An 18,864-nucleotide genomic window follows, 5' to 3' on the forward strand; every position below is an offset into this window, starting at 1 on the left:
ACGATGGAAACATTTAAACTAAAAGGACGTCTGTATCACTGGATTATAATATAGTACAAAAAACCCATGCGTGCGTGCGTGCGTGCGACATTACCAGATGGCTGACCGCAGCAATACATGTGGAAAGGACCAGTCTTTACAGAACAACTCTCTGCTCCCAGAGCTGTGCTTCGTGAGCCGCGCCCCTTGAGTGGGAGAGCCACGTGGAGGATAAAACGGTATGCACCTCTGCGCACACGGGGAGAAACCTGGGCCTGGAAGAGCCGCTTCCGCAAGCGCTGAGAAAAGCGCACCTGGAAAGGAGGAGCTACAAGGGCCCTGGACCCTCCACAGGCTGCGGCGTGGTAGGTGATGGGCGCCTTCCAAGGGGACTCCAGGTCCAGGCCGAATCCGTCTCCACAAGGACCGGGGGCGCTGGGTTAACAGGCAGAGGCAGGTGGAGGGGAGCCACGAGCCGCCTCGACCCAGCCTCCCGCCTTCTCTGTCTCTTCCAAAGCAAAGAGCCGCCCACGTCTGCAGCCTCCGGCCTGCTCCGGCTTCCTCCGGGTTCCGCCGTCAGCGCCCCGCGTCGCCACCCTGGACCGCGGCGTCCTCCGGCCCGGACGCGCTCAGCGCCGCGGCGCGGGCCCTGTGACAGGCAAGCCTTCGGGAGTGGCCCCGCGCGGGGACGAGGTGGCCGAGTGGTTAAGGCGATGGACTGCTAATCCATTGTGCTCTGCACGCGTGGGTTCGAATCCCACCCTCGTCGGCGCCCTGCTTTTAGGGCTGGCAAACGGTTCACAGGCGGCTGCAGCGTGCGCTCCCTCTGGTTCTGTGGCCTTTGCCCGCTTGAGCTTCGCGCTCACTTCTCCGGGTCCGAGCCTCCTGGCGGGGCCGCTTCCCTCTCTTCCCTCTCTCCCGTTTTGTAACAGGCCTGAGCTTGCATCCATGGCATTGATTTGGCAGACGTCCGAGGACATCTTGCCGCTGTGACCCCGATTTCACTCCACGTAGCCCCTTTCTCGGTGTTTGCCACACTCCTGCAAGGGCCGTGACGTCCAGGCGGATCTCCCGCCGTGGCAGACGGGGCCCTGAGTGCCAGGCGGCGGGAACCGGGTGGGAGCGCTCCCAGCGATGGAGGGATGGAGACAGGAGTTTTACTTTAATTAATCAATTAATTTCATTTTTATTTAATTAAAGGAAGTTTTATTTTGGTGTTAGAAGAATGTATTGGTCATGCACCTGGAATCCTTTATGGATCTTGCTAACAACTGATGGTTTTATTTATTTATTTATTTGAAAGAGTTACAGCAACTGATGCTTTTCAAACAAAAGTTGGAAAGGTAAGGATTGTAGCTCTGTGCAGTGTAGGACATGGTGCTGTGCTGTAGGCATTCCCTGAGTCACTCAGTGGCCGCTCACACCTCTCCCAGGGTCCCGCAGGGCACTGTTCTTGTTCCTGGAGAGCACTGCCTGCTGCCTCAAGTGTAGGCTTCTCCCTGGAGGCTTTCACCCAATTGACCACTGCAATCCTGTCTTCAAAACCTATGCAGTTTGCCTGAGTGTGAGAACTCAAAAATATGGAATATAGGGAGTGAGAGCACATAATAAGTGACAGCTCTGAAGTACAAAGGAGTAGGAATTAAAGATATAAAAATTGGAAATAAGAGCCTAACCAGGAATGATACACCAATAAAAATTACTTAAATATATGTGTGTGTATAGTGAACCAAAGAGGAGGGAGGTACAACAGAAGATATAATGTTGCTAAATTTGAGAGATGGTAACGAGGTTGGTCTCAATATCACAACTTTCCCATGGCAGCCTCTCCCATGTACCTGACATGGAGAACAAGACAAATCAGCACCGCCTGAAGTAGTCATTGAGGTTTGACTCAGAGGAAGGGATTAAGTGTCTGGGAATGAAATTAACAGTGGTGTATTCAAACCGAGCCATGAAGAGTTTACTGAGCAACAAGAATAGACAGGAAGTGTCGAGATGAATATGCAGCTGAGAATAGCTCAGTGGAAAAATGTGGTTACAGTTGGTGTGCTAGAATGTAGGTGTCCCATATAAGCATAATTGGGTAATTCCTTTATTGATGTTGGATTGCTAAAACTTGATTGAACTTAGACTCTCAAGCATAAAATAATAACTAAACAAATCTAAAGAGTAGGAGGCATGGAAGAGAAACTGGAAACATACTGCTTAAAAGACTTATTTATTTGAAAGCATTACAGAGAAAGAGGGAGAGACAGAAACAGAGAGAGCTTCCGTCTGCTGGTTCACTTCCCAAATGGTAGCAACAGCTGGAGCTGGGCCAGGTGGAAGCCAGGAGCCAGGAGCTAGCAGCTTTGTCTGGGTCTCTCAAGTGGGTGGCAGAAGCCCAAACACTTGGGCCATGTTTTGCTGCTTTCCCCAGGCAGCTGAATCAGACCTGGAGCAGCCAGACACAAACCAGCACCCATATGGGTGCCAGCATCCTAGGTGGCGGCTTACCCCAGGGCCGGCCCTGGAACTGGAAATCTTGATCTGCAGGACACCCTGCTCAGCGGGAAGCACACCAGCTACCTCTCACCTCTAGCATACTTAGACTGCTTCTCAGCAACACCATCGACATAGGAAGATGAACTCTGCATCGATTTTCCTGTGAAATCTTCCACAAGATTTGAAGTCGCAGTGGCTGGAAGCCTCTCCCACTTGGTGAAAGAGATAGATCAGCTTCTAGAAGCTCAGAGGACCCTAAGCAGGTTGCCTATGAAGGTCCATATCCAGGTCAATCATAATCAAGTTCCTGAAAATTAAGACAATGAAGCTCCCAAAGCAGTCTGAGAAAAATAGCGCATTACCTACAAGGGAGCAAAGATTATCAAGTGACAGTGACCTTGCAATAAACCTCACCCCTGAGGCATGGATCCCCTGACCCTATTGAGTTCTGAGTCTGACTGGTAGTGCTCAGAGACTCTTTGGGTCCCCAGGCATCGGGGTCAATTCAGGTCAGTGTCCGTTTGCATCTCTTTGCCAGTGCACAGCCCCCTCCCCCCCCATGTAAGTGATCCCATTTCCCATGAGGAAGACTGAGAAGCTCATCAGTGAAAGTTTGTGGCAGAGTCCCCAGGGAGCCTGGGTTCCCCTTTACTGCAGGGGCTCTGAGTTTCTGAAGTGGTTCAAGTGAGAGTTAAGTGAGGAGTTGTGAGCACGTGGCCTAGCAATTCAAGGCAGAATTCAAGTCAGACAACCATGCTTTCTGTGTATACAAATCAGAGATTTACAGGCCTTGCCTCCTTAGCGCAGCAGGCAGCGCGTCAGTCTCATAATCTGAAGGTCCTGAGTTCGAGCCTCAGAGGGGGCAGCTGGACTTTTGTCCCAAGTTAAGGCTCTGGGGCCAGTGTTGACAATGCATTCCCCTATCAGCACCACCTCTCAAGGAAATGCAAAAATCTTCATAGTAGATAAAAGGCTCAGGTGATCTCCTCGATGCTTCCATTTCAGTTCTAAGGGTGCCATTATCCCAAAGATTTCATGAGTCAGACCAATCTACTGTCTGTGAGCAATGGAGGTGGTAATGGAGGTGGGAGTTGTTCTAGGATCCTGGGACTGTCCTCTGATTGTATTTGGTGCAGCTATGGTGAAAAGCACTTCCTGTGGAACTCCCTATTGTGCAAGGGCAGATCTATTAATCTAAATTGTCTTGGCCATTGCAGTCTCCCTTAGGCCTTGGACACCTTCCTTTGTGGTACCCTAAGGTCTGATAGTTGACTAAATTTAGAAGAGTCCATACTTGGTGCAGTTTTGATTCCTTAACCAACCCACAAACTTTCAGAGCCATTCCCAGTCTCTCAAATAAAAATGAAATTCAGAATCTCTGTTTAGTGGCTTCACCAATGAATTTTGCCTGATCTCAATAGGCTAATCCTCTTCCTAGCGGCACTGGCACACCAGGTTCTAGTCCCAGTCGGGGCGCAGAATTCTGTCCCGGTTGCCCCTCTTCCAGGCCAGCTCTCTGCTGTGGCCAGGGAATGCAGTGGAGGATGGCCCAAGTGCTTGCACCCACATGGGAGACCAGGAGAAGCACCTGGCTCCTGGCTTCAGATCAGCGTGGTGCACCTGCTGCAGCGGCTATTGGGGGGTGAACCAACAAAAGACCTTCCTCTCTCTCTCTCACTGTCCACTCTGCCTGTCAAAAAAAATATATATATAGTGAAAGGTCACCACAAGACAAATCGCAAAATACACCCAACACTGGAATAAAGAAGGTTTATTGTGGGATGGGGGAAACCCAACAGGATGCCTCCCATGCATGAGAGAATAGCAGCCTGTAAGAACAGGTCTTATAAAGCTTTGCAGAGGTGAGGAAGTGGGAGCAGTGAATCCCGTTAGGGTGGGGGTGACACTTGTGCTTGGGCCATTTTGTCACCTGACTTCTAGTAAGCCAGGCTGGGCTTAGGATTGAAGCTTATTGTACAAAATGGCAGTGCAGCCACAGCCTAAGGTCATACTCCAGATAATATGGTAACATTTTACTAACACGTCGGACACTCACCCAACTCAACAGAAAATCTGATGAAAACCTGGCAAAGAATCTGAAGGGACATTTTACCAAAGATGAGGCAACAAGTATATTTAGAAAAGCTCAGCAGGGAAGCACAAATCAAAACTACAGTGAAATATGATCTCAAATCTATTAGAATGACTATCATCAAAAAGTACAACTTAGCAAGTGCTTGGGGAGGTGTGAATTAAAAAGAACCTTGCACTCTATTGGTGGAAAATGAATTAGTGGAGCCATTATGGAAAATAGTATGATGCTTCCTCACCAAAATAAAGACAGAATTTGCATGGGTCAAGCAATGTCACGACTGGTCACCCACTAAAAGGAAATGAAATCTGTTTACCGAGAGATACTGGGGCATCCATGTACAAGACAGCTTTATTCAAAATAGTCTAGACATGACCTCAATATCACTGTCCATGAGCTAGTAAATGGAAAAATAAAATGTGGTATAGACACACAAAGGCATGCAATTCAGCCTTTAAAATAACAAGAAAGAAAGGGGGAGAAAGAGAGAGAGGAAGGAAGGAGAGGGAGGGAGGAAGAGGGAGGGAGAGAGACTTGTCACTGCAGCAGCATGGAAGAGCCCCGAGGGCGCCATGATGGATTAACTCAGGACCACAGAGAAGAAGGCACGTGATTGCCCTCAGGGGTGGGATCTGAAAAGTCCCACTCGCAGAAGCAGAGAGAAACGTGCTGGGTACCGCGCGCCGGGAGCAGCTGAGGGTGGGGTGGGGGTGAAGATCCGAGGAGGTGCGGGTCAAAGCACGCGGGTCCGGGTCCGGGAATGAGGAGACCTGTTGCCCAGCACGGCGGCTGGCCTTGACGCGGACGTCGTGTGAGGACCGCGGCGAGCAGGCTGTAGTTCTCCACAGACAGGACGTGGGCAGCGAGTGCGCACAGCCTGGAGGACCCGGTCACGCGCATTTCATACACAGCGCTCGCTGTCCACTAAAAGAGCGCGTTTCCAAGTGGTCACCACACAGCCACCAGGGAAGACAGACGTCCTCCTGGCGGTGTTTCCGTGGTGTAGCGGTCATCACGCTGGCCTCCCACGCGAGAGCTCCCCGGTGCGAAACCGGGCGGGAGCAGCGGCTTTTGCCTTTTCTTCTTTCACCCGGGAGGTGGCCCCCGCCCTGGCCACCCCGAGCTTCAGTGCAGCCCCGCGAGTGGCTGCTCCCCGGCGTCTTCTCCCGAACACGCGGGGCTGCGCCGTGGGATTCCGGCGGCACCGCGTGTCTCGGCGCCCACCCCCTCGTCGGGCCGTGTCCCCTGCAGGACGGAGGCGGCGCTGGCCTCGCCCGACCCCGGCCATTGTGGGTAGACTCTCCCTGGTTGGGGTCCCGGTCGTGGTGAGAGGGGCTGACCTGCTCTGCGCTCCAGCCGGCCCCGGGAGCAGCCCAAGGCGCAGATGTGCAGATGTGCAGCCGCCAGGACTCAGGGAAACCAAGGAGAGTTTACAGTCAGCCGGGGAATTAGCTCAGGTGGTAGAGCGCTCGCTTAGCATGTGAGAGGTGGTGGGATCGATGCCCACATTCTCCACAGCTTGCTTTTGAAGAAATCCAGAAAATACCCGCCACAACACTCCCCTGGACACAACAAGATAGGACTCGCGGTTACCTCACAGGACAAGGCTGTAAGGTGCATACTTGGGGCTTTTCCCCTATTGGGTCAGAAGAACTGGGGTCACAAAAGCCTAAGATACTCAACTGTCCTTTTGCTCCTCGGTTGCTTTGGTAACTGCCCCTAATTTAGCACAGGGCTGCAAAAGCCCTGCACACTGGATGGCAGTCCCAGCTTCCTGAACAGGAAGTGAGCAAGTGGAGCACTAAGTCCACGGGGCCTGCTGTGGCTGTGCAAACATCCACAAGGTGGACTCCCTTGGGGACTCCTGGGCAGACCTCTGCCATGTGACATGAGTCTCTCATGCTACACAACACACTATGGACTCTGAGGACTGACCACTGGCTCCCACACACTCCAGAAATCTCTCCAAACATTGCAAAGCTTGAAAGTGGAGTGGGCATTGAATCACAACACAGAGCTGGTGACACTTGCAAGTCACACACACCTGTGCACTGCCTGCAAAAACAATAGTAGCAACCCTGGATAAAAGACACAGAGGAAACAGTGCTGGACGCCCAGCTACATCCCACATTATTCAGCATATGGATAACTGGGAAATCCTAATTCCTGTGGGAATGGCAATGCATAGATACCAATGATGAGAAGGTAATAACACCCAGTTGTTAAAAATTGGATAAAACCAGGACCAGGGGTGTGGTTCAGTATGTTAGGTTGCTACCTGCAATGGAGGCATCCCATGTAAGAGTCTGGTTCTAGTCCATGCTGCTCCATTTCCCTGAAAATAGGAAAGCTAGGAAAGATGGTGCCTGGGCCCCTGCCATGGATGTGGGAGACTGCACTGGATGGAAGACAGCTCTCAGAGCTAACGCTGCCTTTCAAATACACAATATGTCTTCTTTGTATCAGAAGAGAGAATGGTGATGTGAAAATCTATTTGCATCGTCAATGGCTAAAAGCTTCCCAGATTTGCAAAAGATAGCATCTGACAGTTTCAAAAATTTCAACTTATCAAACAGCGTAAACAAAGAAATTATACCAGGCTCATCACTATCAAACTGCTAAAGAAAAAGGTTCTTGCAAACTGCCAGAGGAAAATGAGAGGAACACAATTTTAATGCTTATGGTTTTTCATCAGAAGACTCTTGCTTGCAACACCACTCAAAGGAAGACATGGGAACAAAGTGTCTACCCTCTGAGGACACATAAAGCAAATATGGTCAGGGCCAGAGCTTCAAAAATGTCCTGGGAGACACATCCTTGAAATATGATCCATTCTTAAAAAGAAGATTCTGCCATTTACAACAACACAAATTATGTGGCTGCTTTTATGCAAAGTGAAACCCCCCAGACACAGAAAGAAAAACAGTGCATGATTTCCCAGGTCTGTGGACTCTAAAGCCAGCTGCGTATTCAGGAGCTGAGAGTGGAAAGGTGGTTGAGGGGCAGAGACACAGGGATATGGTGAGGAGCTGGCCTAGGAGTACCAAGTTGCTGTTCCTGGGAGGAGAACCCAGAGATGGAACCACACAGAGCAAGGCGACTGCGGTTAGTACAGTGTCCTGTGCTGCACCCCATGTGCAAAATGCTAACCACGTGAGATGGGCACTTTATTAGTTTGACTAAGGGAACCACTTCATTGTGTAGATATGAAGACTATGCATTGTTTTAAAAGTTTTTGCACCAAAATTAATTGATGTTTTAATTTTACTTTCCATATACTTTGTCAGTACTTTTTTATATACAGTTTTTACTTTGAAAACACAAAAGGAGACTGGGATAGAAAATCCTGCTGATTCTGTACAATCTCTCACTGTCATCCACATCTCTCACCTGCAAGAACGACACCCACTCTAGTGAAAACGCGTGCTTACTTTGAAGTAGCCCCTTGACAGTAGGGACTCCATTTTGGGGCACTTGAGACTCCATTCTGGGAAAGCAACCCCCCCATCATGAGACTCTGGTCTGAAACTATGATCTCAAATAGTCGGACAATAGCAGTGCACCACATCACCCTTGGCAGAGCACAAAAACCCCCTAGCATGATTGCTCAAGCTTAAAAGTAGAAAGGTTGCACCTGGGTTACCTGGGCTAATAATGAAGATGTGATTTGTCTATGTCTTAAGGTCATAATTGCTGATTGTAAGATTTTAGCAACCACTTAGCAACCGTGTATTCTCTCCCCCCTCCCGATTTTGCAGGTTTTGCCTTTATAAACCCTATACTTTAGTTCCTGGGGCTCCTCTGTTCTGGTATGTTCAGAGAGCCCCAACATGTTGGATCAATAAATCTTTAACCCTTTGCTGGTTGCATGAGAGAAAGTCTCTTGGAGTCGTTCCTGGGGCGGTGGGCGTTTTCGGACCTAACAACTTCTACACAGCTCCTTATAACGTCATGTTTCTGGAAAACAAATGCTCATAAGCCCACTTTCATCTAAAAGATGCGCAGAACCGCGGAGACGCAATCTGGCTGGTTTATGGTGTTTTCCCCAGGTGAGTCCCTCCCTCAGGTCCCAGAGAGCCGGGGCACAGGGAGGGAGCAGGCGCGGGAGAAGCGGCCACCTGGTAGATGAACCTGGATGTACATATGCATAGTGAAACACACCAGCTACAGAAAGAAAAATAATGTTTCGTTTCACCGTGTGGATTCTAAAACCAGTTGCCCACGTGGAAGCCAAGAGAAGGAAATTGGTTAAGAGGGGCCTGAGACCCAGGGCAAAGGTGAGGACCTGGTCAAAGGGAATAAGCTAGCACCTAGGAAGACCAGGAAATTTAGGGATGGAACCACAGCAGGAGGGCTACAGGTGTTATTGCATTCTGTACTCTATTTTTTTAAAAAAAACTATTATCTCTTGAGAGATTTCAGCACGTTGCCGGGTGGGACGGGAGGGCGGTTTTGGTAACTCCCACTCAAGGGGCTCCCTGGTCCCCCGAGGACTCCCGTTCCCCCAGGCCCGAGACCCCCGAGCCAGCGGCCGCGCTCTGCCTGCTCCCCAACCAGGACGCGTCCGATTTCGTTCTCGCCGGCAGAGCGCGCTCGGCGCCTCCAGCCGGTGGCTCCTGTGGGGACCGAAGCCCAAGCTAGGCCGGCTTCCCGCGCGCCCGGGGACACCCGGCCCGGGGCCCTGAGCGCACCTGGGGAGACTCGGCCGGGGACTCGGGTGGTGCCAGGGCTCTGGGACAGCGGAATGCGAGTCACGGCGCCCTGGGCTCTGGAGTAGACCGAGTGAAGAGTGACATGAGGGGACCTGGGTGTTCCAGTGGCGCAATCGGTAGCGCGCGGTACTTATAGGGCAGTGCTCGTGCGAGGGATGCCGAGGTTGTGAGTTCGAGCCTCACCTGGAGCATCGTTTTCCAGTCCCCGGTTTCGTGACTGTCCTCGACTGTCCCAAACGCGTTTGGGAGCCTTTAATTCTTTGCCACCCAACTCCCGTTGAAATCTGTGGTGCAGCAGGGAGTAGCTAGACAGTAGAAATCTACCAGCTGTCTTTCTGTAATGCAAATTCCGTCGGGCTTGTATTCTACAAGCTTTTTCTTGACAGAGTCCAAAATCCCTAGCAAACTGTTTCCCGAGAAATGCTGGTCAGTATTTCAGCCTCAGCTCCTTGCATTTTGACCACCTGTGGTCTCTCTGCCCACTTATCTCTGGTTATCTCCCCCTCATACCGCATTTGTTCATTTTTACAAGCTTTCCCCCGACGCCTGAGATACTAATAGGTGTGGGACCTGGATCCTTCTCATTCTTTAATTGAGCTTTGTGCAGAAATTCCAGTGGAGCTGGGCAGAAAACTGGGAGAAGAGGGAAACACTCGCTGGTCTCCAGCCTGAGCACAGCCTTCATTAGGATGACAGACAAGAGTCTTTCTCTTTTGAATTTCTGATTGGACCCAGGCAGAGCTTCCAAGTTTAATTTTCAGATCTTTTTCCCAAAGAGGCCTTCAGAGATGTGTACAAGTATGTCACAGGATCTTTGGCTAGAAAGTGATAGGGAAGGAAGACAAATAGATTGAAATCTGTTCAGCAACCTAATGGCGGGGGCTCTAATTCACATAGTGCCTGTGGCAGCCCCTGTGCACCAGAAGCGGCATCAGTGATGGTTCTTGGGTGTGATGGCCTTGTGCTGTTTACTCAGACAGCTTGGGCAGCACTGAGGACCAAAACTGTGCAGACGCTTCCCTCTTCTGAATCTCTGTCCTTCTCTCTGCTGCTACTGGGAAACCCCACTTCAGTCCCAATGCCTTACCTCATCCATGTCATCTCTTCTTTCCCTGGTTGGGGGGGGGGGTGCTAGGGTCTTCCATGGCCTTCCTTAGATGGCGAGAAAATACATTTCACCTATTTATAATATGGCATATTAATCACTAAGCCATACACCTGCTGCCATTATTAATGTTTTATGGCTTCTAGCATAAGCTAAAATAAGTTTCTTAAACATCATAAAACCATCCAGAAGTGAAAATACCTATCAATATCATTTTAATTAATATTCAAGTGTAACCATTTTCTTTTTTAAAAACATTCATTTATTTATTTTTAAGGCAGAATTACAGAGGGCAAGAAGAGGAGAGAGAGAGAGAGAGAGAGAGATCTTCCATGCACCAGTTCACTCCCCAAATGGCTGGGACTGGACAAGAATGAAGCCAGGAGCCAGGAACTCCATCCTGGTATCACATGGGTGGCAGTGGCCCAAGAAACTGACTCAAATTCCATTGCTTTTCCATGCACATGGGCAGGAAGCTGGATTGGAAGTGGAGCAGTCATGATTTGAATTGGCACTTGAGTATGGGGTACAGTCATCACAAGCAATGGCTTAACCCACTGCACCACAAGGATGATGTACAGATATAGCTATTTTCCAATTTCTGGTATGATCTAATATGCATGATATGTCTCATTTTAGGATCTTTTTTTCATTTCTCTTGTGTAAATTTCATGAGATTATCATTAACCTTAGCATTAGAACAATATATACTATGTGTAAATTCCATCAAAATGTGTTCTCTCAGGTACCTTGGCTCAATCCTGTTTTCTTAATTATCTCTTTTTAGACTTTGAACTCATCTTACAACTCCACCCATTTTTCTTAGACCCTATTTTGTAATAAAGGGTTATTTTTATCACTCATACTTATTCTACAATTATATCCCTTTGAGGTTTCAGATTTCTGTGGGAATCCCCTATAACATTTCCTAGTTTTTACTGTTCCCTGTGTTGATCTTCACTCAACTGAATATGATACGGTTGTTAAAGCAGAAACTCCCGGATCATAGTTTTTGGTAGAGGAGGGTAACACTTGTATTTTGCCCTTATTTTCTTCCAGACTTTCTGATTTTACCTCCTTTATGGATCTTAAGGATACTAAGCCAAAGATATTTTTTAAATATTTATTTATTTATTTGAAAGGCAGAGTTACAGAGAGGGAGAGACAGACAGACACATGCACACCCACACACATATACACACCACACACACACACACACACACACACACAGATCTTGTGTTTGCTGATTCACTCCCCAAGTGGCCACGATGGCCGAAACTGTGCTGCTCTGAAACCAGGAGCCAGGAAATTCATTGGGGTCTCCCACATGGGTGCAGGGGCCCAAGCACTTGGACCGTCCTCTGCTGCTTTCCCAGGTGCATTAACTGGGAGCTGGATCTGAAGTGCAGCAGCTGGGGCTCAAACCAGCACATGCCCCTATGGGATGCAGGTGTTGCAGGTGGAAGCTTTACCTGCTAAGCCACCATGTCAGCCCAAATCAAAAAAATAACTTAAAAGAAACTTAAATATTTATTGAGAATTAGGTTGCTTCAATATAGGGGGTGTTAGAATATTTGTTTCATAAGATTGCAAGGAACGACTAGTTCTAAAAGTTTGTTATTTTTTTCCATAGGTTCCTGAGATAAGCAGCTAACACAGAGTTCCTACCAATCTGAAGAATAAGTGGGGAGCTCCCTACTTACTGACTCACAGTTGCCCACCTGGGCCTCTACCATTATCCCCACTGCAACTCCTAAGCCCCCATGTTTGTAGCTGTGACTGCTGCTTTCTTCCTATCAATCCCCTCCTGTTCTCACACGAGAGCCTATGCTGTCTTCTCTGTTACATTCTGTTGGAGGCATTTGCTTTCTGTCTTCCAAGAATTTCTTGAAACCGTTTTACCCAATATATTGCTAATTATTTTTGTATTTCTCTGTTGATCACTTTTTAATTTCATTGAAATAATATTAATGCAGATTATGTGGGAAAAGGAGGAATAAATATGTTTTTAGCCTTTCTTCTTCAACTGTTAGATATCTAATTTTGTATAGAATAAAAGTAATACTATGGAAAGCTTAGCGATAAGGAAACTTAAGAAATATTTTATTGTTGTGAAATTAATAGGGCACAGGTATAAGTTATCTTGGAATTTTCCAAGGTTGAACTCTGAGTTGTCTTAGCCACTCAAAAGGATATGTAGAGTTACAAACATTTCCTGCATCATTATTTTGATTCACAAAGATGAAATCTTTTCTTGTGGTTGATTTCAGCCACAAGTTCAAATTCAAGACATGCTTACGATCAAGGATTATTTGTCTCTGCTCAAATCTATGACAATTGAAGGTAGTGTCATTAGAAGTGGCATCATATCAGCATAGAATAAACTACCCATACCTCAAGGAAATGATTGTCCATGAGATCAAAAGTAATACAGTGGGGAACTCATTCACTGTGGGTGAGAATGTAAATTAGTGCAGCCCCTATGTAAAACGGCATGGAGATTCTTATAAAAACTAGAAATAGAACTGCCATTTGATCTAGCAATCCCTCTACTGGCTGTACATCCAAAAGACATGAAATCATTGTAGCATAGAGACGCCTGCTCCACCATGTTAATGGCAGCACTTTTCAAAAAAGCCAAGATACAGAATCAACCAATGTGTCTATTATCTGATAGATGGGTGAATAAAATGTAGTATGTATACACAATGGAATATTATCCTGCCATAAAAATGAAATTCTGTCATTGGTAGCAAAATCGATGGAACTGGAGGACATTAAGTTAAGTGAAATAAATCAGACACAGGAAGACAAATACAGCATTTTACATCAGATGTAGAAGGTAAAAAAACTCAGTCTGAACACGGAATAGTAATTACTAGAGACTGAAGATCTATGGGGACACAGAGGGAATATGAGTAAATGAGGCCAAATCAGAGTTACCTTGAAGGAATAGATTTCTAGTGTTACACAGCATAGTGGAGTGAGTACAGTTCACAATAACTTATGACATATTTTCTGGGCAAACAGAAGAAAGGAGCTCCAGGGCTATAATCATCGAGTAATGTCAAAGAAGGGGACCTAGATTTGATGATAACATATTGTATATATGCATTGAAATGTCTCACTGAAGCCCATAAATATGCATTAGTATTGTTGTTAATACAAAAAGTTTTTTTTAAAGTAAAGTGTAATGAGGTTTATTACTCTTACAGTACATTGACAGAGGAAAGCTGGAACCTGAGTTGTTGGCCTAAACCATGCTTTCCGTCTGATACCAAGATTCTTTCAGTATCCAGAGAGCACAGCACCAGATACCCAAGCTCCACTCTTTGTGCTCCAGTTTTCACACAAGAAGTCTCACTGTGACCATCACAATGTGCTGCTCTTTCCTGGAATTTCAAGTCTGCCAGTCCTTTTCTGTAATTTCTCACCGCACACAACATTCCCCTCTCCATTTCATATCTTCCTATCTATGCATATTTCCATCCTGGCTTTTATTGAAACTTCATTTTCTGATAATTCATGCCTAATAATCTGCATTAGTTATTAATGACTAAATAATCCATTGTCACTTTGGGTCAATCACTATTACAACAACTTAAATTGATTGAAGATATGTCTCAGATAAATAGTAGCTTCTGAAGACAGATTCATGTATCCCTGGATCACAGTTTTCACGTTTTTCTTTGTTCCTCTCCTTCCAAAATGACTGATCTCGTGAGAGCCAGGGTCATGAGTCACGTACGTCTCCATGCAGAGAGCTGGCAGCCTGACTAGTAAAAGAACACGTGCCAGTAGAAAACAATGTTCTTCAATCAAGCTTACATTTAGAGGTTGTCAAGTAGTATAGTTTTACCATTATATTCAAATATTTGCTGAGGATTTCTAAAAAAGGTTTTGTTTTCCTAAAGTGTGTGTGTGTGTGAATACACACTTTTTCTCTGTTACTTTATTTTTTCCTTCATGATCAGAATGCTGATTAAAATACAACAACAACTGTGCAAGCCATAAAAGAAAAGTCACCTGGCAGGTATGGCAGAATGGGAAGTTGGCAAGATCTCTCTTTCTAGGCTCCTGGAAGCACTGAACCAGCTTAGATTGCCTGCTACCAGATTTATTCTTAAAATAAAGTCTATTTGCATTAGCCCTGATGAATTTAATGTTTTGATGTATGTCAGGAAAGGCAATCCCTAGAAATATATCTTTGTACCTGGAGGAATCAGTACAGAACAAGTTACCTGCATTCCTCAGTGAGCTCTCCAGCATTCAACAAAGTGAACATCTCTGCTAATCAGAACAAAAGGACTGAGACAGGCATAACTGAGTTCTAGAAGTATTTTAATATTTAAAATTGTGGAATCCCTGGTCAGGGTGGACCCTGTGTAGAAGGAGAAAATGAAATCTGTCCAATAGGAGAAGAGGAAACAGGTCATGAGAACGAGAGTGCTCTGAGTAGCTCTGACCTCTGGGCTGGGATGTTTTGCAGTCCTGGAGCTCTGGAGGTAGAGGACGCGCTTGTGATGTTTGTACAGACGGAGAGCCATGTGCCCACTGCTCCAGCCCATGGCACTCTGAAAGGTGAGGTCCCGAAGGGCCATGAGGGAGAGGAAAAGCCACCTGACTATTTGCCCAGCTGGTAGCATGTAGCAATATTCAGCATACATTCTAACTCCAGACTCATTCACGCTGTTGACTGCTGTGATGTAGTGGAGCAGGTTAGAGCTTATGAGAAGACTAACGACCCAGAAGAGGAGGAGGTAGGGAAGAAGCTGCTGTGCACTGCGGGGTTTGAGTTTTCTCCACCAGGTGGTCCTGGGACTGACAGTGACAGCCTGGACTACGCTGAGGAGGCAGGTGGTGCAGATGGAGAGGCTCCGAGCCACCCTGTTCAGGTAAATCACAGCTTTGCAACCAATGTCACCTAGGAAGTTACTGAAATAAATGACTATGGTTATGACTCTGACCCCTGTGGTGCAAATAATGGCTAAATTTGAAAAAGCCACATGGATGAGGATAACATCTGTGAGTTTTTTTTCAGGACCCATGACAAACATATGTACATATTTCACAAGCACAAGGAAGTTCCCCACAATTCCAGGCCAAATGAGAGAAAGGAAGATTATTCTCTTGATAAGGTCATTCCAAGTCATCTCTGCCTTCATGGATGGAGCTAAGGAAAACCTTTTGAGGTATATGAAGAAAAAGAGGTTATCAACTTCAGGTCTGTGGTTTAGTGAAGACAACAGTGTCTAAAATAAGTAAAAGCCCATACTTCTCTCTTCTTTCCTAGCAGGCCTCTCATCTCTTCCTTGGTCTCTTTCTTGCATTTGTCTTGCTTCTGTTAATACAGAGATAGTGATAATATCACTTTAAATGTAAACTCTGTATTATTGTATCTATCTGCCTTTCCACAAGAACTTTCTATATTTCATTTATGTACACGAGGACTTGTTCCCTAGAAAACCACTGACTATGAATAATGTCACTCCATCATGATCCTTAGGCATGATCCTAAGGACCTTCCCCGTTTATCGCTTTCACTCAAAAACCAACCCAACTGGGCAGTGCTGGTGCCTCTCACATCCTCATTACCAGCCCTGAAATGATTATTGAGAAAGAAAAACACCACATGTTCTCATTTATATGTGGAAGCCAAAAAGTTCATCTCAAACAAATAGACAATAGAAGCGATGTTACCAGAGGCTGGGAAGGCTGTAGAGGGTTGCAAGGATGGAGAGAGAAAGGTTAATGGGGAAGAAGAGGAGTAACTTCTAATGTTCTACAGCACAGCAAGATATCTATGACAGCAGTTGATCTTCTTTTTCAGAATAGGCAGTAGAGAGCATTTTGAATGTTCCTAACACAAAGATATGATAAATATATGAAGTATTTGGACATCATAATTAGCATGCTCTGATCATTACACATTGTATTCAGGTATTGAAATGTCATGCTGGACCCCACAAATCTGTACAATTGATATGTGTTAATAAAAATACAAAGTGTACTAACAAATCACATATATGTGAATGGCGAATTTCCAAAAAAAGAATTGTACTTCACCATAAGGAGTAGCTTACCATCTCCCCAAACTCTCTGCAGGTATGTAACACAGAGGGAGAGGATAGCTGAGGTAGGACTGGCTGGGCTAAGGCACATGTCCTGCTCTTCCTCCGGGTGGGATAGCATGCAAGTTTTTCTTTCTGTTTTCTTCCTTCCTTCCTTCCTTCCTTCCTTCCTTCCTTCCTTCCTTCCTTCCTTCCTTCCTTCCTTTCTTCCCTGCTTACTCTGTCCTTACTCTTCATTTCTCCCAAGAACAATCATACGTAAGACCTTGGAAATACTACCTGGTCTCATTAAGAACCAATGTTCTTATCTCTAAATGGGATGATGCTTTGTACCAACTGGATCCACTGTGAGGACTAAATGAGCACATGTATATAAAGCTTATGTCAGTGCCCTGCAAGAAGAAAAGACTGATTTTCTAGATGCAATTTTCAGTGTCATTGCGTGTCTTCACAGTGGTTGTGGCGTTTCTGAAGTCTCTATAATTACATACTCTGCAATGTTGAAAGCCTAATGAAGGGAAAAATTCAGAAAAAGAAATCATAATAAATAAGCCAAAAATGTTCCATCCTAAAAAGACTTAAGGATACCATAAGGAAGATACACACTTAATGGAAAAAATCCCAGTGCTGGGAGGGAGAGTGCAGAAGGGCAGGGAGCCTGGGGGAAGAGCTCCCCACTGCAGGCTGAAAGCCCACTGCTGCCTGATGCCCCCAGCCTCCCTCATGCCTGGGAAACCCAGCAGCCCTGGGCTCAGAGCATCAGTGGTGCTGCTGCACAGCAGCTCCCTCCAGGGCCAGACAAGCAGACACTGCTGGGTGCATTGGGAAGGGATCCCCATGCTCTCCCTGGGTCCTCACACCTTCCTCTTCCACAGGCACAGGGGAGCTGAGACCCCCCCTCTCCCCACCTGCCCCTGACCAGCCCTGCCTGGGGCAGCCCCCCTGGCACTCAGCATCACTCACCTGAGCAGTGTGCAGGGGCTCTGGCAGGAGCTGTGGAGAGCAGCACAGCCAGGCCTCTTTATCCTTCCCTGAGTCCCAGCGCTCAGGGACACTCTCACTGCTGTCAACATGTCAGTGTCAGGAGTTTGGCTCTGCCAGGGGAAAAGGCTCCTTGTGCACGCTGTGGAACATTGGGGCCGGCTCTGCCCTCTCCCTGCTGGGCCCTCATTTGCTGAGCCCAGAATCCTCCTGGTCCTAATTGTGGTGAACCTGCCCTGATGAGCAGAAGGCAGCTGGGTGAGGAGCAGGTGCAGAGGGCTCTGGGTTCCTGGGACCTGATTATGTTCTCATCCCACCCCCTCCACTCACCACTGAAGCTCAGGACCAGCTGGGAAGCAGTCTCTGAAAGTTAGAAATGGTGACTCTCTCAACCTTTTATAAGCTTGCCATTTGTTTTTATTTCTAAAAAAAGTGTCAAGAACAGAATTCAAGTTGATTAATTGTACAACTTTCACCGAAGTTCCCAATCTGCTAACACATTTTAGTGTTATCCAATGTCAATCGTGAGTAGAAAGGTCTTAAAGATGTATATGAAGATAAACTTGCATTTCTGTTTTTCCCATTTGACTTTGTTTTTTGTGTATTTTTGAGCTGCACTGATATAAAGTCAGTTAATATCCATCAGTGTGTGAATTAGCAAAAAGAGGTTTTTCATAATTTGATTGTAATTTTTAACCATCTACCACAAGCACTTATATCTGCCAATCTGTGCTCTGGGAAGGCAAAGTTCAAGTAGTGTTGTGCTGACAAGTTGTTTTGGGACTGTCATTGTGTCTTTTATCTGCACCAGCCTGGAAAGTAATGTGGAAGAAAGGTCCACAGATTCTGCAGCTGTGTTTACAGGTCGCTACTCCTTAGAATAGCTTTTTTCTAATATATTATCTTAAAGGCAGCTTACAAATATACTTTCTGAACATTTAAAAGTACTCTACATTGTGGAAAAGCCACTGAGTGCTAGAATCAGGGGCCATCCTGTGTAGAAGAAAAGGGGCTCCTGGGTGCTGCCACTGTTTCCTTGCCCAGTGCTGGCTGCATGCAGAGAATCAGGATTACAGCCCATAGCTGTCTGCCCTTCTCTGTGTGTCCAGCTCTTTAAATGTTCACTTCCAAAGCATCATAATGCCACTGCGCTGGATGCTCCAGTTCTGCAGTTACGGTCCAGAGCTCACTGGGTGCCGTGTGGCCTTGGTCTCAGGATCACCCATCAGCTCTGGGGCCCTCAAGCCTTTCAGAGATGGCCTCTTTCTCATCTGTCCAGCAGACAGCAAGAAGGCAGCAGCCAGGCTGACACCCCGCACCCCCTGCAGTGCAGACTTGCCTGGGGGCACTGCTCTCATCCCCACCCACCCACCCCCTTCCTCAGAGCCCAGCCCAGGCCCTGCTGCAAGGGAATGTGCTGCCCTGCATGGACACACA

The 18,864-nt window shown here is 46.8% G+C and overlaps 1 protein-coding gene and 4 non-coding genes across 6 annotated transcripts; 4 read left to right on the plus strand and 1 right to left on the minus strand.

The window, feature by feature from the left end:
• Window positions 1–666: 666 nt before the first annotated feature.
• TRNAS-GCU (transfer RNA serine (anticodon GCU)) lies at window positions 667–748 on the plus strand. Its single transcript has one exon. It is a non-coding gene; the product is annotated as a tRNA-Ser (tRNA).
• Window positions 749–3,258: 2,510 nt separating this feature from the next.
• Window positions 3,259–3,331, plus strand: TRNAM-CAU (transfer RNA methionine (anticodon CAU)). The gene has a single exon. It is a non-coding gene; the product is annotated as a tRNA-Met (tRNA).
• A 2,669-nt stretch (window positions 3,332–6,000) lies between these two features.
• TRNAA-AGC (transfer RNA alanine (anticodon AGC)) lies at window positions 6,001–6,073 on the plus strand. The gene has a single exon. It is a non-coding gene; the product is annotated as a tRNA-Ala (tRNA).
• A 3,295-nt stretch (window positions 6,074–9,368) lies between these two features.
• TRNAI-UAU (transfer RNA isoleucine (anticodon UAU)) lies at window positions 9,369–9,461 on the plus strand. The gene is made up of 2 exons: window positions 9,369–9,405; window positions 9,426–9,461. It is a non-coding gene; the product is annotated as a tRNA-Ile (tRNA).
• A 5,164-nt stretch (window positions 9,462–14,625) lies between these two features.
• ORYCUNV1R1565 (vomeronasal 1 receptor oryCunV1R1565) lies at window positions 14,626–17,659 on the minus strand. 2 transcript variants are annotated; one of them, XM_089332341.1, is made up of 3 exons: window positions 17,410–17,659; window positions 15,651–15,716; window positions 14,626–15,559 (listed from the first exon to the last, which is right to left on the minus strand). In XM_089332341.1, the coding sequence occupies exon 3, from the start codon at window positions 15,538–15,540 to the stop codon at window positions 14,626–14,628; it is 915 nt and encodes a 304-aa protein (XP_089188467.1). In that variant the 5' UTR covers window positions 15,541–15,559; window positions 15,651–15,716; window positions 17,410–17,659. The 2 variants fall into 2 exon arrangements, with proteins under 2 accessions (XP_089188467.1, NP_001160724.1); NM_001167252.1 differs by lacking the exons at window positions 15,651–15,716; window positions 17,410–17,659 and having other exon boundaries at window positions 14,626–15,528.
• Between the last annotated feature and the right edge of the window lie 1,205 nt (window positions 17,660–18,864).

This window comes from Oryctolagus cuniculus, chromosome 5, assembly GCF_051225735.1.
Source record: "Oryctolagus cuniculus isolate XC-2025 breed Fujian yellow rabbit chromosome 5, ASM5122573v1, whole genome shotgun sequence".
NCBI lineage: Eukaryota > Metazoa > Chordata > Mammalia > Lagomorpha > Leporidae > Oryctolagus > Oryctolagus cuniculus.